Source organism: Acomys minous, assembly GCF_964271855.1.
Source record: "Acomys minous genome assembly, chromosome: 15".
NCBI classification, from domain to species: Eukaryota; Metazoa; Chordata; class Mammalia; order Rodentia; family Muridae; genus Acomys; species Acomys minous.
The window spans coordinates 82,587,209-82,604,948 of record NC_140497.1 but is presented as its reverse complement, the minus strand read 5'-3'; the positions used below and the strand labels follow the sequence as shown (position 1 = coordinate 82,604,948).

Here is a 17,740-nt window from a genome sequence, read left to right as displayed (position 1 = left end):
AATCAATCAACACGCAAACTCCTGTTGTATTTTAAAATAGCCTTAGTTAACCTGGGGCAGGGCAGATAGTAATCCCCTAAACTACTCCCCATAGTGGGGCAGGAATCCCATGCCATCTGCTTCTAATAATTTCTATTAAGCTACTTCCTGTCCATAATCCCAAATACTTGCTCATTATCATCATCTGGGCCAAGTCTCCATCCATGCCGGCCATGTGCTTCTCCTCCCCTAACCCATGGCACAGCCTCCTTCTTCCTCCCCTCTCTTCCAGTCTTCTTCCTCCCAAGACTCTCTGTCTCTCCAAGCTCTGGAACCTTAGCCACAGCTATCCCATTTGCCCTGCCCAGGTGTGATGGCTTTTATTGGTCAAACAGGTTAGGCTCTTAGGCAAGGTACAAGTGGGTCACTGAGGCAGCAAGCAGTAATTAGCATCAAAATACATCAGACCAACCTCCACAATGCAGTTCTGTTGCTTCATAGAGACAGATTGTGTTTTAACATGGAGAGGAGAGGCTTTGTGCAAAGGAGGTAGGACTGATGTTCATGAGATCAGTTCCTATAATGGTAAAACACTTATTCATAATGATATACATTTATAGTAACCGTTCTGGAGCAGAACTGCCTGTGCAATATGATGCCCTGTGACACATCCTTCCAGGGAACAGGGTACACATGGGAGGGGGTCAGTTTTAGGAAAATGTGCATGATATGATCTAAGTAAAACTATGATTCCAAAATGGAGTATGTAAACAAAATAATATGAGCAAAGGAAACACCGGTCAAACGTCGCCGTTGATCTTAGTGGTATAAAGTACTCACGGATTTCCTCCTTAGTTGCTCATAAGGGACTTCCTCTTTCACTGCTAACTCCCATTTGTGTCAGAGCCAAGTCTTTAACAACAACACATTAGTTTTGTCACACTTATTCCTGCTACTCCAGAGTAATTCGCAGAAAAAAAAAAAAAAAAAAAGGAAAGTAAAACCAAACTGGTGAGCTCGGGGAACAGAACACCTAGTCGGTACTGTTTGGCACATAGTTCAAATGTAGAGACCCCACCCTTTCGTACCGGAAGGAGGGAGGCAGAAGACATTTAAACACTGGGGCTGCTTTCTCCAGTCAGATGTGCAGCCTGCTTCCCTGGCAGCATGAATGATAAACAAGGCCAGCCCAAAGTCTATGGACGCTGTGAATTCGTCCAAACTCTGAAAAAACATGGGATGGATGGCTACAATGGAGTAAGCCTGGCAGACTGTAAGTGTCTTCTTGGTACGTCCAAAGAAGCTTCCAGAACAGGGACAGTGATGAGTGACAAGAGAGGGAGCCGGAGTCAATACATTCTTATGTTTCCTGGGAGTTTGAGTTAATTTGACTAAAAGCATCACTTTTTGTCTTTTGAATCAGAGCTGCTGGGTGGGGCCATGTTAAAGGAGATTCTGGGCCAGGCTAAGGCAATAGGACCTAAGGTGCTCTTGGCCTGTTGCTAGGTTTCCCAGTTGCTTCAGACTCAACAGCCCATGAGAAAAGGGGCTGAGAAAGGATAGGAAGACTCAGTCAGTCATAATGTGGGATCTGAGATCCTGGGTGACATAGTATTTGTCTTCACTTCTCTTACCATGGTGTAAAACTTTTTAGATGAAAAATTTCAGCTTTTTGAATTTTCTACACAGAGTAGAGGGGTCCTATTTGCCTCTAGTGGCTGCATAAGTGGGGCCCTCTGAGACTGAGCATAAAATGATTTAGTTCTGTTCTTCACTCTGAGATGGCCTTTTGTTTCACGTAGTGGAAGATGAGAATGTTTTTCAAGGGCTACTGTGTGCTTTTCAGATGTATTTCCAACAGCTACCATGTAATAACTAACCTTCAGTGAGTAAAAGAATATATGGGTGGATGATGGATGGATGGATCGATGGATATAATCATAGAATAGCTTTTCTTGGTATAATAATCCTGTATAGAGGAGATTCTAAGTAGCATGTTGTGATGCATGCATCTTTAATCTTAACATCAGATACTGAGGGAAAAGACTACCAGATTCGTGCCCACATAAACTGCTTAGTGACATCTTGTCTGAAAAGAAAAAAAAAAAGAATTTTAGCTTGATTGAAAATCCATCTTGCTAAAAAAAAATTTACTCTGGCAAAAACCTTATTTTTCTACTTAAATTATTTTCATTATTAAATCTACTAGAGATGCTTCCCCCGCCTCTAGGCTTAGGTGGCTTGAAAGATTAGAGCAGGTAGTTTAAAGCAATGCAAGAACTAGCTGTTTTACTTTATTTTTCGACGAGGTTTCACTGTATGCATAGTCCTGCTTAGACTGGGAACTTATTACTAGAAAAGGCTGGTTTCCAACTCACAGAGCTCCACCTACCTGCCTCTGCCTTCCAAGGGCTGGGATCAAAGGTGTGTGCCAGCATGCTGCGCTCAGGTATTTGGGGTTTGATTGTCTCAATCTTTGACCATGTTTTCATTAAACAGGCTGCCTCAGTTGTTCTTTCTAGAATGAAGCAGGTGTCAACAGTGTGTGCAGCAGGCTTCCTTTCTTCTGTGGCAGTTTCTTTCCTCTGCTGGTTTCCTGGTAGCTGCAGCCATTCTCTGGGCTTCTTCAGCTTCTTGCCATCTGCAGTCCTCACTGGCAGGGAGACATAGACTTTTTGATGCCATCTCAGGCCCTTTTTTCCTTTCTTGCTGCGTGCTGGCTTCGTGCCTGCAGCTCACGCCCTAAATTGTCTAGAGCTCTGGTTTCCACTTTCTCTCCTGATTTCTGAACATCCACGATTTTCCTTCTATGCATGGGGGTTCACAGTCACCATGCCTCCTCTCTGTGACTCTGAGAAACCTCCTTGTGTGGTGCCTGGAGGGCTCCGTGGCTCTCTGAGGTTTTCAGGATTCGGGTAAGGTTTATCATGTCAGGCATGAGAAGGCTAAAGTTACTTTTGAAGGGTATAAAGTGGTTTATACTTTTAGGGCCAACTACTCACTAGAAACAAATGTCAGAGCCTTGCCCATGCCCACAAGGAGCAGCTTTCTAATTATACAGCTGGGTCCCCTTAGGCAGAGTAATAATACCAGGGATGCTTGTGAAGGCTTTGATGATGCCGCTACCTTCATTGTGATGACTCAGGAACCCACACGCAGGATACAACGTTGGATTCTCAGTTTCGCCCTTGCGAGCTCTCACTGGCAAAAAGACATAGACTTTTTGATGTCATCCCAGGCCTCCCACTTTCTAAACAGAAAAGCACCTTCCCTAGTCTTCTTGTAACCTTCAATCTTATCCTCAACCACCAAAGGTAGTTCAGGGACTTCCTCAATACAATAACCTTTAGACCTCACCCAAGATGTGGAGATCCAGGCAGCCATCCAGGGCCCAGCAGAGGGCTTATTGCTTTGAGGTTGTGTTCATTCTGTGGTGTCAGAGGCCCAAGTTCCAGATGGTGTGAGCATGTAGTCTTTCTGACATACTTCCAAAGAAACCCTGGCCAAGTGAAGGATCCCACAACCCCCAACAATGGGATTCCACCCAAGTCCCTGATAGGAGACAAGGCACTGATCTGATGACCTTCCAATTTATCACAGCACAGGGCTGAATGCTGTTTTTTCACAAGTTCATGTGGACAGACTTCACAGTATCTGGTTCAACAGAAAGAGTGCACACATCTGGAAAAGTGAAATGCTTTGCCAGATGAGTCCCTTTCTCATAGAGTATAACCACTGATGGGAGAGGCACATGCTACTGTGGGAGAAACGGTGACCCTTCCCTCAATAGAATTCTTCCAAGTGGAAAAAGGAAGTATTTAGTACTTTATTTAAACTTTTCAGCACTTATTCTTGCCTATTCCTGGCACAAACTGATTTGTCCTCAAAAAGATATTCTTTGGAGCCCTTGAAAACTAGTTGCTGACTGGTTACAGCAGTTGCACCTGCTTGAAAAGCAGAGGCAGGAGGATCATTTGAGAGACCACCCTGAGCAACACAGCCAGTCAGTCCCAGGCTGAACAAGTGGTAGGTTAGTGTACTATTTAAGCATATGATTGTGCTCATAAAGAAAATTCCTTCTAAACGACAGCCAGCTCAAAGAGCAGATTTGGCGTCTAATATAAACTATTTGCTGTTGCTCCTTATTGATAGTATTCTTTTCTTTTTAGGGGCTTGTTTGGCTCAGCATGAGAGTAATTTTAGCACTGGGGCTACAAACTACAACCCCAGAGATCAAAGCACGGACTATGGGATATTTCAGATCAATAGCCGATACTGGTGTGAGGATGGCAAAACTCCCAAATCAATGAACGGCTGTGGAATCCCCTGCAGCGGTAAGACAAGGCAGGTTCACAGTGACAGCAGTAATTTAGTTTTCAATTCACTGCTCAGTGTCACAGAGGAAAGCTGGCTGGATCTGCACTGCAAATGGATTCTATGGCTGTCCTTGTCACTCTTTGTCTTTCAGCTCTGCTGCAGGATGACATCACTGAGGCCGTAAAATGTGCAAAGAGGGTTGTGAGGGATCCACAGGGCATTCGAGCTTGGTATGTTGGAACTTTGCTTCTGGTGATACATGCAGTCAGAATCTCTAAGGCCCAAGGGTCATTCTGAGAACTGTGGGTTCAGTTGGGGGCTTTCCCTGCATCATTATGTTTAGGGAAATTTCTGCAGATTGTGATTCCCACACATAACTCTTTCCTTGCCAGGCCTACAAACTAGTTGTAGAGTCATGAACTTGATGGAACACTGACCTGCGGCATGAGCATGCTGTGCTCTCCTGTGGGACTGGAGAAGAGCAAACTGCCACATGGCTCCATCTGTCTGTAGCAGTTTCTAGGTGCAGCTGTAGCCTGTATATCAAGCAAGAATTTGACCCAGAACCCAATCCCCATTAGTGTCACGGCTTTATTATTTTCCCGCAGTGTGTGTGTGTGTGTGTGTGTGTGTGTGTGTGTGTGTGTGTGTGTGTGTGTGTGTGTGTGACAGAAGATGTAACTTTTAACCATTGATCCCCATGTTTCATTTTCCTCCACAGGGTGGCGTGGAGAAAACACTGTCAAAACCGAGATCTATCTCAGTATGTGAAGGACTGTGGAGTCTAACCACTGTGCTTCCCTTCAGCTCCCGCTGTCTCTTTCTCATTGTAGGATAGCCAAGGGAAAGAACACACTTCCTTGTTTTCCCCTTCAAACTAGCAGCATTTAAAGAGAATCAGGAGCAAAATGGAGGCTTTTTCCTAAGGGGCTTCGTGCTGACTACTGTGTTCATTGTGTTAAGCCCAGCCTCCATTTTTCAGCTAGTGAATGCACTGGGTCATGGGGACAGCTGTCCAGCACTGTGACCATCACACGCATCTCTCTACATCAGTTCCTCACCAGTGAGGTGACTCACATTAAGTTTCATTGAAATTAGTCTTAATGGCCATTGTGTAGGATAAAAAAACAAAATCCATTTGCAAGAGACAGGATGGTCTGAGGTAACATGGCAGTTGTGTGGGCTCCAAGGCTTTGTGTGTGGGTTCAGCACCAAGACTGTTAGAACAGCCACTGTGGTGGGCAAGGTGGGTTTTTAAGGGACAGAACTTGGGTGGGTGGCAACTGAGACGGCCTGAACTCAGACATTGTTGTCAGGAGACGTGTGACCTTCCAAAACAGTATGTTCTTGGTCCTGGTTCAAGTACACTGCTTAAGAAGTAAATTCTCAGCCTATGTGTCAGTCATTTTACCCCTTGAGATAGCCTTCCCTGCCTCTTGCTGATCGTGAGGGTATTCAGGAGATATTAATGAACTATGCTAGTCTTTACCTTCCTTAGGTAGCTTCATGCATATGAACTAACTCTGAGGCAGATGAGCTTGTAGCAGCAAAAAGCCACAGAAGCAAAACTAAGCACAATGTGAAAATTACATATCACATTAAATGATTTTTGATGCACACCTTGTCTTTGTTTCCTCTGAAGTGGTGTCTCTGCGGAAATTGTTTCTATATTGAAAATACCAATATGGTACTCTAAATTGAGCTCACACCCTCACCAGCACATAGCTATTGCCTGCATCGTTGTGTACACATAGCCTGTGTCTACATCCTCCCCTACACATAGCCTGTGTCTGCATCCTCCCCTGCACATAGCCTGTGTCTACATCCTCACTACACATAGCCTGTGTCTACATCCTCACTACACATAGCCTGTGTCTACATCCTCCCCTACACATAGCCTGTGTCTACATCCTCCCCTACACATAACCTGTGTCTACATCCTCCCCTGCACATAGCCTGTGTCTACATCCTCCCCTGCACATAGCCTGTGTCTACATCCTCCCCTACACATAGCCTGTGTCTACATCCTCACTACACATAGCCTGTGTCTACATCCTCCCCTGCACATAGCCTGTGTCTACATCCTCCCCTACACATAGCCTGTGTCTACATCCTCCCCTGCACATAGCCTGTGTCTACATCCTCCCCTACACATAGCCTGTGTCTGCATCCTCACTACACATAGCCTGTGTCTACATCCTCACTACACATAGCCTGTGTCTACATCCTCCCCTACACATAGCCTGTGTCTACATCCTCCCCTGCACATAGCCTGTGTCTACATCCTCACTACACATAGCCTGTGTCTACATCCTCCCCTACACATAGCCTGTGTCTGCATCCTCCCCTGCACATAGCCTGTGTCTACATCCTCACTACACATAGCCTGTGTCTACATCCTCACTACACATAGCCTGTGTCTACATCCTCACTACACATAGCCTGTGTCTACATCCTCCCCTGCCCATAGCCTGTGTCTACATCCTCACTACACATAGCCTGTGTCTACATCCTCCCCTACATATAGCCTGTGTCTACATCCTCACTACACATAGCCTGTGTCTACATCCTCACTACACATAGCCTGTGTCTACATCCTCCCCTACACATAGCCTGTGTCTACATCCTCCCCTACACATAGCCTGTGTCTACATCCTCACTACACATAGCCTGTGTCTACATCCTCCCCTACACATAGCCTGTGTCTACATCCTCCCCTGCCCATAGCCTGTGTCTACATCCTCACTACACATAGCCTGTGTCTACATCCTCCCCTACACATAGCCTGTGTCTACATCCTCCCCTACACATAGCCTGTGTCTACATCCTCACTACACATAGCCTGTGTCTACATCCTCACTACACATAGCCTGTGTCTACATCCTCCCCTACACATAGCCTGTGTCTACATCCTCACTACACATAGCCTGTGTCTACATCCTCACTACACATAGCCTGTGTCTACATCCTCCCCTACACATAGCCTGTGTCTACATCCTCACTACACATAGCCTGTGTCTACATCCTCCCCTACATATAGCCTGTGCCTACATCCTCCCCTACACATAGACTGTGTCTACATCCTCACTACACATAGCCTGTGTCTACATCCTCCCCTGCACATAGCCTGTGTCTACATCCTCACTACACATAGCCTGTGTCTACATCCTCACTACACATAGCCTGTGTCTACATCCTCCCCTACACATAGCCTGTGTCTACATCCTCACTACACATAGCCTGTGTCTACATCCTCCCCTACACATAGCCTGTGTCTACATCCTCACTACACATAGCCTGTGTCTACATCCTCACTACACATAGCCTGTGTCTACATCCTCCCCTGCCCATAGCCTGTGTCTACATCCTCCCCTGCCCATAGCCTGTGTCTACATCCTCACTACACATAGACTGTGTCTACATCCTCCCCTACACATAGCCTGTGTCTACATCCTCCCCTACACATAGCCTGTGTCTACATCCTCACTACACATAGCCTGTGTCTACATCCTCACTACACATAGCCTGTGTCTACATCCTCCCCTACACATAGCCTGTGTCTACATCCTCACTACACATAGCCTGTGTCTGCATCCTCACTACACATAGCCTGTGTCTACATCCTCACTACACATAGCCTGTGTCTACATCCTCCCCTACACATAGCCTGTGTCTACATCCTCACTACACATAGCCTGTGTCTACATCCTCCCCTACACATAGCCTGTGTCTACATCCTCACTACACATAGCCTGTGTCTACATCCTCACTACACATAGCCTGTGTCTACATCCTCACTACACATAGCCTGTGTCTACATCCTCCCCTACATATAGCCTGTGTCTACATCCTCCCCTACATATAGCCTGTGTCTACATCCTCCCCTACATATAGCCTGTGTCTACATCCTCCCCTGCCCATAGCCTGTGTCTACATCCTCACTACACATAGCCTGTGTCTACATCCTCACTACACATAGCCTGTGTCTACATCCTCACTACACATAGCCTGTGTCTACATCCTCCCCTACACATAGCCTGTGTCTACATCATCCCCTACACATAGCCTGTGTCTACATCCTCACTACACATAGCCTGTGTCTACATCCTCCCCTACACATAGCCTGTGTCTACATCCTCACTACACATAGCCTGTGTCTACATCCTCACTACACATAGCCTGTGTCTACATCCTCCCCTACATATAGCCTGTGTCTACATCATCCCCTACACATAGCCTGTGTCTACATCCTCCCCTACACATAGCCTGTGTCTACATCATCCCCTACACATAGCCTGTGTCTACATCCTCACTACACATAGCCTGTGTCTACATCCTCCCCTATACATAGCCTGTGTCTACATCCTCACTACACATAGCCTGTGTCTACATCCTCATGGGCCCATAGCCTGTGGCTACATTCTCACCTGCATGTAACCAGCTGGATATTTATGGGTAAAATTTAAAAGCAACCTGACCAGCCTCGCTCCTTCCCTAATAGACCCTTGAGAAAGTGAACAACTTCTTATTTTCAGGGTCTACTCCAGTCGTCTGATGCACCCCCCCCCCACCACACCCCCTCCCAGCGTCCCACACCCTGTTTCCTCTCAAATAGTTGTTGGCTCTTAGATTGTGACTTCCCTTCTAAGTGTGGGAATGCTATGGGCTCTATCAATTACCAGTGTTACACTTATCTTTGATTTATTTACTCACTATTATCTCTCTCTTGTTCCAATTATTAACAGTGTTCTAAAGATATGGAATGAAAAAAATGCAAGAAGCAAGCAATCGTTGCTGTGAGACTTTCCTGTCCATCCTGTCCCACATGTGTGGAAACCCCAGTGCTCTGCTCTGTTCTGCCCAGCACTTGAGTCACACCCTTCTGCAGTGTTTCCACACTGTGCTCACCATACACTTCCTAGTCACTGAGACCTTGTCGGTATCTGCGTGCTCATGTGACAGTATTTAGCTTTTAGTTATTTTAGGTTACTGAACTGAATCATGATCCTGTCTTATTACCAGTCACCGATTTCTTCCCGTGCTGCCCTCATGAATTAAACTTTGCCAAGGGAATACATATTGGGAAAGGCACAGTGTCTGTGGGATTCGGTACACTCGCTGTGGTTTCCATCTGCTAAGGAGCCATCAGAACTGGAACAAACAGAGCATAGCATGTGAATTCTAACCAGGCATGGACTCAGCACACTTCACTGTGCTCTCACATTCTAATTCAGAGCACTTACTGGTTAACTTTGAGGCATGGCAGTCTCAGTCTCTTCAAATCTCCCAGCAGCTCCCCTATCTAAGAGCTTCCAAACATCAGAAATAAGAATCAAAGATGCCACCTTCCAAGCCTGGCTGCCTGAGTTCAAAACCAGGATGCACTTGATGGAAGGAGAAAATGGACTCCAGCCATTTGTCCACTGACCTCAATATGAGTATTTTTCCTACATGTAAGTCTGTGCATCATGTACATGTCTCATGCCTCCAGGATGCTGAGGAAGTTAATGGCTTCTCTAGAATTGGAGTTTAGATCATTATGAGCTGCACGTAGGTGCTGAGAACTGAACCTGAGGTACCTAGAAGAGCAGACAGTATTCATAACCAAGAAGTCATCTCTCCGGCTTATTACTTTTTATTCTTTTAAAACAATCCCGGAGAGACTACTTCCAATCTTTCACGGTCATGTCTGAGATGCTCACGGTGATTATTGCCCAGATGAGTTTGTCATTCAGGGCCAGAGGCCTTCCCTTCAGCCTATCAACTGACAAGGGCAGTCCAGTGACTGTCCAGTGTCCTCTGCAGCTACATGCCGGCCAGCAGAGGGCTTTTGCCTTCGTTCAAGGCCCAAATAGGAGAGAAATACACTATTGTTTTTCGTAAACATGTTCTCACTTATGAACACTGTGGTGGTTGAAAGACCTCTATAAGTCTGCAGCATTTGGATCCTTGCTCCCCAGGTGGTGGGGAGGAGTGGGAGGTGTGGCCTTGCTGAAGAAAATGAGTCACTTGGGGCTGGGTTTAAGGTTTTAAAGGACTTTATACCACTTCAAGTTAGTGCTCTTTGCCTCCTCCTTGTGCGTTGGGCTTGTGCTCTCAGCTGGGGCTCCAGCCACCTGCCACCAAGCCTTTGCTCTGCCAGCATGGACTCTAACCTTCTGGAAAAGTAAGCCAGGTTAACCTTGCTTTATCAGTTCTCCTGCCCATGGTATATCACAGCAATAGGAAAGTGCCTAATGCAAACAGGAAGGTCTCTCTGTGTTCTCTGGTCATTTACCATGGTGCCCTTGTCTCTCTGATCTATTTCACTTGTTTTGTTCTGTCTCCTCTTGGTCCCTTCTCTTCTGCTTTGGTCTCCCAGGCAGTGGCTTCCATCTGGTATCTAGTGATCTTTGGCTGACTGTATAAAATCTTAGGGACTAAGGAACTGAATGGACCATCTGTGAGCAGGGTGACATCAAATAGAGCTGAGCACAGCTCAGTCCTGTGAGCCCAACATGAGCATCACTGGACATTTCTCCGGCCTGGGAGAAAACTGTGTGAGACAGACAGACAGGCTGGTTAAAGGTTTTGTTTGATGTCACCTGTAATCTTAGGACCTGTGATGATGAGACAATGATTCTCATTAATTCAGTGACAGTCTAGAATACAATGAACCTTAGGATAGCCTGGGCTACAAAGTGAATCCTGGTCTCAAAAACAGCAAAGGCATCCTGGAGAGGTGACTTAGCACTTGAGAGCACTGGCTGCTCTTCTGGAGGACCCAGTTCCTAGCACCCACACAGTGGTCCACAATCACCTGTAAGTCCAGTTCCAGGAGATCCAATGCCCTTTCTAGCCTCTGCAGGCACCAGGTATGCAAGTAGTACACACACACACACACACACACACACACACACACACACACACACACAGAGAGAGAGAGAGAGAGAGAGAGAGAGAGAGAGAGAGAGAGAGAGAGAGAGAGAGAGAGAGAACACTCAGTCATAACAAGTGAAAACAGTAAACACCAAAAAAAAAAAAAAAATGAGGGGGAGGAAAGGGGGTGAAGGAGACAAGTGAGAGGCTTAAGGCTCAGAATTCATAATTTTACTTCTTTTCTATTATATCCGCCTTCACCTGTGGCTCTCTCTCCCTCTGTTTCCCAAAACTTCACTCCCCCGACTCCTTTCTGCCTCCCTGTGCCCCCACAACCCTCTCCTGGCTTCCTTCCTTTCTCAGGGTTGGGAGCTGACTAATGGCCCCCACGGAAGCTAACCAGTGAGCTGTTGTCAAATCCTCAAGCCTGCACTGACTGTCCGGGTCTCCAGCTGTCCTCTCCATCGCTTGGTCCTGCCGCTCTTCTCTGAGGTATGGAGAGTCGGCAACCTGTGCTCCTGGCCTGGAACTTTGACCTTCACAGGGAGACTTCCCACTGGCCTCCCTGCTCTCACTGTCATGCTATTTGTGTCCACAGTCACTGAGTGCTGCGTGGGTGTCAGGAGACAAGAGGCTTGCTTTCCCTGCTGTGGGCACTTACGTGTCCTTCTCTGTCCTCTAGGTTCCTGTCCTTTACCTCTGGATTGCAAAGTTCTGTGCCTGTTTCTGCCTAGCCTCATGTCTTCTGTGTGCTTTTTGGCTCACACAGGTTTTCTTTATGCGACCATGTCTCCCTGTGGTGCTCAAGCTGTTTTCCAACTCATGAGGTCATTTGAACTCCCACCGCAGCATCCCAAACAGTGGGAGACAGAACAGTGCAGGTGGAGGCGTGAGTTGGCCTGGATGTTTTAAAAGATTATTATTATTTTTTTGATACTGTCATTGCATTTGGCAGGGAGGAGAATGGAGTTATGCACCCATTTCACTACGTTTAACAGAGGTCTTAGAGCACATTCAAATGTCTTAAAATTTTTTATTAATACTTTCATTTTATTACACATGTATAAAACAAACTACATATAGCAGGGAGAACCATGTGACAATCATGAGAATAATGAGTTCTATACATGTTACATTCATAGTGACTTGGCCATCTGCATTCGTCTCGTTTGAAGTAAGTGTCTTTCCTGTCTTGTTGGGTCTAAATTTCCGAGTGAAAGTCAATATCTATCCTATCTCAACTCTAATAGCTTAACTTCTTTATATTAATCTAAGACGATCTTGCCCCCTAATCAACTAAGCTTGGTTGTAAAACTATACTATCTTGTCGTCAATGCCCCTCAGAGACTTGAGAAGGAATAAAACTTAAATTCCTGAGGGAATCAGCAATGTGGGTTAGCAGCTTCCAAAATGTACAAATTGACATAAGACAGTTTACTGCCTGACCACTCACCCAATACACTTTATAACGCTGACTTGGCTTAGTGCGGCCGTTTGACTCTGCCTGCATCTAAGTTGCACATTTTTAGGCAGATTCTGTTTGTGGCAGGAATGAGGACATTTTGCCCAATGGCTGGTTTGCCACCTTTGAAGCCATCTCCATAAGGAGGTTCTTTGATGCTCATCATCTCTTTGAGGTTGGCTGGGTGTTGTCAGGAGTTAACTTGTCTTGTTGTCGAAGAAATTTAGGACTGTAAGAACATCTTTAAATGCCATATTCTGTGTGTCTCTGAGGCTTTTGAAGACCTTATTCAACTAATTTACCACATATATTGATAGAGTCGTATCTATCTGTTAGACTTAGGATATATATTCTTGTGTTAAAATCTGCCAAGTGTTTTTTTTTTTTTTTTGGAAAATTCCATGCATGCATGCAATGTTTTTCAGTCACAGACACCACACCCTGTACCTCTTTCCAACTTCTGGGATCTCCCAACTCCACTTAATAACACTCTGAATAGCACATGAGTGTGGGCCCATCCATTTATTTCTGTGGTATTTTCTGCAACAGTGAGACAAGACAGTTTGGGAGTGAAAACCTGGCTCCATTTCACTGTATTTAGAAGAAATTTCCTGCCTATGACACATCATAAACATTTGAAATAACTGTATTTCCTTCTAGAATGCATTACCATCTGCCTCAAAAATAGTTAATTAAGAAATTAAGTCTGGCATGTAGTTCGATGGAAGAATTACTGCTTAGCATCCAAAAGGTCACAGAGTCTCTTCCCAATGCCAGATTTAAAAACACTACTAAAGGACTGATGTCACAAACAGTCATGCTCTAGAGTTTCTAGAATAGATTCCTTTGTTGTAACTGGGATAGAGGTCATTAGTATTATATTCTGGAAAGAAGCTGCCTGCATTGTAGCCACATCCTGAGAACTTCAGTGAGGTGAGATTCAAAACTAATGGAGTGGGTGGGGCTGAGAGGAGGCTCAGTGATTAGAACACAGGCTGCTCTTGCAAGAAGACCAGGGTTCAGTTCCCAGAACCCACAAGTAGGCTCACAACTATCTGGAACTCTGGTTCCAGGGGACCCAACACCATCTCTGACCTCTGAGGAGGTTTGTGCACACACATGCAAGCAAAACACTCATATACATAAAATAAAATAAAACTCTAAACACCATATAAATAAAATATTTAAAGTAATGGACTAACTTGTTTAACAGAGGAAATCTCAAGACTTGATAGCACTCAGGATGAACCATTGTCACTGCTTTTATCCAGGTCTACAAGTGAGACAGAATAAAGCAGAAGAAAATGGTATGTGTAGTGTGCAAGGGAAAGGAGGAAGTTCAAGGTTGCACACATCTCAGGAAACAGCTGTAGTTGCTAAGAGACTAACATCCTTCAGTGTTCACAGGAGCAACAGGAAAGCCACACAGAAGGCAGGAGTGTGTTCTATCTGGATAGGATTTAAATAATGTGAAAGCAGAGAGCAGAGAGTGAAATGCTAGTAGAGCTGTTTCCTGAACATAGGGAAGTGACCAGGAAAATGTTCCCCAGGGCCAGCAAGGATCACCAATGTAACTGTGCTCTAAAAGGCCAGTGCAACTATGGTCTAAGATTCCAGTGCAACTGTGGTCTAAGAGGCCAGTGCAACTGTGGTCTAAGAGGACAGTGCAACCGTGGTCTAAGAGGACAGTGCAACTGTGGTCTAAGAGGACAGTGCAACTGTGGTCTAAGAGGACAGTGCAACTGTGGTCTAAGAGGACAGTGCAACCGTGGTCTAAGAGGCCAGTGCAACTGTGGTCTAAGAGGCCAGTGCAACCGTGGTCTAAGAGGCCAGTGCAACTGTGGTCTAAGAGGACAGTGCAACTGTGGTCTAAGAGGACAGTGCAACCGTGGTCTAAGAGGACAGTGCAACTGTGGTCTAAGAGGACAGTGCAACCGTGGTCTAAGAGGACAGTGCAACTGTGGTCTAAGAGGACAGTGCAACTGTGGTCTAAGAGGCCAGTGCAACTGTGGTCTAAGAGGACAGTGCAACCGTGGTCTAAGAGGCCAGTGCAACTGTGGTCTAAGAGGCCAGTGCAACCGTGGTCTAAGAGGCCAGTGCAACTGTGGTCTAAGAGGACAGTGCAACTGTGGTCTAAGAGGACAGTGCAACTGTGGTCTAAGAGGACAGTGCAACTGTGGTCTAAGAGGACAGTGCAACTGTGGTCTAAGAGGCCAGTGCAACTGTGGTCTAAGAGGACAGTGCAACCGTGGTCTAAGAGGACAGTGCAACTGTGGTCTAAGAGGCTGCCTCATTTGTTACAATACAAATGTATTGGTTAGGCCCAAGAAGTAAATAATTGACACAGGGAAACAGAAGCGTACTTTTAGGCTGTCAGTTCTACTCTGGGCAGAAACTACACTAATTAAAATCTATTCCTAAACTATGGTAAACAAACTACTCTAAACTGATATATTATACATATACGCCAAGCATTTGCCACTGATGCTCGTCTGGCCGTTCTTCCCTTGTCTTCCTACTCCGTCAACCTTCTCTCTCCAACTGCCTCTCCTCATTCTCCTCCCCAGATTCCAGCCTTCCACTCCCTCCTTCTCCCATTGGCTAAACAGGGCTTTATTGACAGTTGTTATACACATTCACAATACCTCCACACTCCATCTCATGCTGGTGGCAGGACTTGGTAAAGTAATTGCTCACCAATTACTGGTTCTATAGGCAGGAAATAAGGAAGACTGAGGGATTATGAGTCTTGCACCATGATGTGAGAGAGCAGCTAACCCAGGCAAGGATTGCTAGGGTCAGAGTTCCTTCTCAGAAGCCCTGAGAGGCCATAGTGTGAAGCCTACATTCTGGTGGTGGCCCAAAGATGTTGATGATGCCTCTTGGAGGATGCAGGCATAGAATGGAGTGGTCCAAGAGAGGGGCTGTGTATGCTCTGAGTTTCAGAGCTGGAGGGGCCAGCTGTCCAGGGGCTTCAGAGGTGGATGTGCCCTGGGGGCAGACACCCTACAGAGAGCTGCAGGACTTGCTGCTTGCATGGCTGTTTTTAGGTCTCCCTTAGGTCTGCTATTTCCTGGCCATGACCCCATTCTACCCTTTGAGGATGGCAATATTAGCAATGGGCACATGGCTTAGTTGGCAAGGTGCTTAACACTAGAGTGGGGCCGTGAGTGTGAATCCACAGAACTCAAGCAAAGGCAGGCACAGTAGTGAGCAACTGTAATCCAAGTGTTCCTTCTGCAAGGTGGGAAGTAGTGGTACAAGAAGCCTGGGAGCTTGGGGTCGGGGAGTAGAGCCAGCTAGGCTGCTGCACACAGCAGTGAGCGGCACTGCCGATTGGTCTCAAACACAGTAGGTAACGGCCAATCCCTGCGGTTGTCCTCTGGCCTCTGCATGCACCCTCACACTTGCATCCCAATACTCAAACACATGCATGCACACACATGCACATGCACCATGCAAACCTATATACACCACACACATATGAGGTGCTATGGTATGTTGGCAACACATAAAGTGTGTACATTTCAGTTAGTCTGATTGGGGTTACTTATAGGAGCTGTATAAGAGGTAATTTATAAGATCATGGAGAAGCACCTTACCTGTAGCTATACCACTGAGGAACTTGTCTCTCCCTCTCCTAATAGCTATTAACTCTCAGTGGATCAGCAGGGAGGGGTGGGCCTTGGGATGGCCACTCTTCTTCATCAACTTGACTATATCTGCAGTAAACTAAAGCCCAGGCAGCTGGATACACCAGTGAGGGCTGTTTCTTAGTTAAATCATTTGAAATGGGAAGACTCACCTTTAATCCAGATCTTATGGAGTTGAAAGAGCCACCTTTAATGTGGACCACACCTTCTGGTGGCAGCCTATATAAAGGACACGGTAGAAGGAAACTTTTGCTCTCTGTCTGCTTGCCCTCACCCTCACTGGCAAGTCCATTCCTTCACTGGCAGTAGAGCTTGCTTCTTTAGGATCCCTATGTGTACTGAAGACCAGGTGAGACATCCAGCTCGTGACTGAACAACTGCTGGATCATTTTACTTTGACACCATTGTTACACTAGCTGCACCATGTTCTGTGAGCATCTGTCTGTCTGTCTATCTATCTATCTATCTATCTATCTATCTATCTATCTATCTATCTATCTATAATATTCTATATATTTATCTTATCTGTTCTGTTCCTCTAGAGAACCCTGAAGAATTCAATCCTGAATAATTCTCCTGTTGATTTTTATTCTTCTAACTTTATTTTTTCTCCCTCATAACCCCCAGGAAAATCTTTCAAGCAGTACAAAAATCACAATGAAGTTATGTTCTATTTTTATGTAAATGAACAATTAAAATGTGTATACATAAGAAAAACATGTTCCCTAATATGTTCACAAGTCCAAATGTTTATATATTATGGGTGAGAAACAAACGAACAACAAATTATTCCCAAGAACCCATATACATTTGTAACTAAGTAATTTGTTATATATTAAGAATGTGAGCACACAGGGTAACCTCTCAGCCACCTTTTCTTTATGTGCAGGCAGCTATTTGTGCGCCCAAAGAAAAATCAATTACCATCAAAAGCAATCTTGCAGAAATCTTAAAAGAATCACAAACCTAAAGTTTTATATACAAAGGCAGTCAGCCATTTCTACTTTAAATCATCAAGGTGTGCATCTACTCGTTAATACTTGTTGTGAAATCATATCAGGAAGCTGAGGGTGAGAAACAGGATAAGGAAATTAATCATCATCTCTGTCACCAGCCCAGCTTGAAATAGTCACATCAGCCAGTGCTGCTCTGAGCCATTGTTCTTGCAGACCAACCTCCAAAAGTCCCTAGATTTGCTATTAAGAGTGTACTTTTTCTTAACATCAGATTGTCCCCTAAAATTTTCTGCATGAGATTCAGTAGCTGAAACATCTATACCTAAATTTGCTAAACAATTTATCTTTCCTTAGAACTGTCTATATGAGAGCCACTAGCAAAAATATCTTTACCTAACCTTGCTAAGCAATGTAGTTTTCCAAACTCTTTCTAAGGGTAGAGGTCATTGCCAGCAGTGTACATCTGAGGTTCTTTTCCAGGGTGGTGTCTGAATCATTAATCTGCTCCAGCAGCA

At 45.3% G+C, this 17,740-nt stretch overlaps 1 protein-coding gene and 1 long non-coding RNA gene across 7 annotated transcripts in view; one reads left to right on the top strand and one right to left on the bottom strand.

Moving 5' to 3' along the window:
• Positions 1–1,022: 1,022 nt before the first annotated feature.
• Positions 1,023–17,740, top strand: part of LOC311584794 (lysozyme C-1-like) — a 38,102-nt gene continuing 21,384 nt past the window's right edge. The window contains exons 1-4 of one of the 6 annotated variants that reach the window (XM_084759428.1): positions 1,023–1,267; positions 4,149–4,343; positions 4,448–4,526; positions 5,018–5,913. In XM_084759428.1, coding sequence (XP_084615554.1) covers positions 1,147–1,267; positions 4,149–4,343; positions 4,448–4,526; positions 5,018–5,084 — 462 coding nt within the window. In that variant the 5' untranslated portion in view covers positions 1,023–1,146 and the 3' untranslated portion in view covers positions 5,085–5,913. Of the gene's footprint in view, positions 1,268–4,148; positions 4,344–4,447; positions 4,527–5,017; positions 5,914–17,740 lie in introns of those variants that run through there. The other 5 variants (XM_084759432.1, XM_084759430.1, XM_084759434.1 and 2 more) reach the window with 5 other exon arrangements.
• LOC311584801 lies at positions 5,324–8,882 on the bottom strand. The gene is made up of 2 exons (XR_014775006.1): positions 8,667–8,882; positions 5,324–6,098 (listed from the first exon to the last, which is right to left on the bottom strand). It is a non-coding gene; the product is annotated as an uncharacterized lncRNA (long non-coding RNA).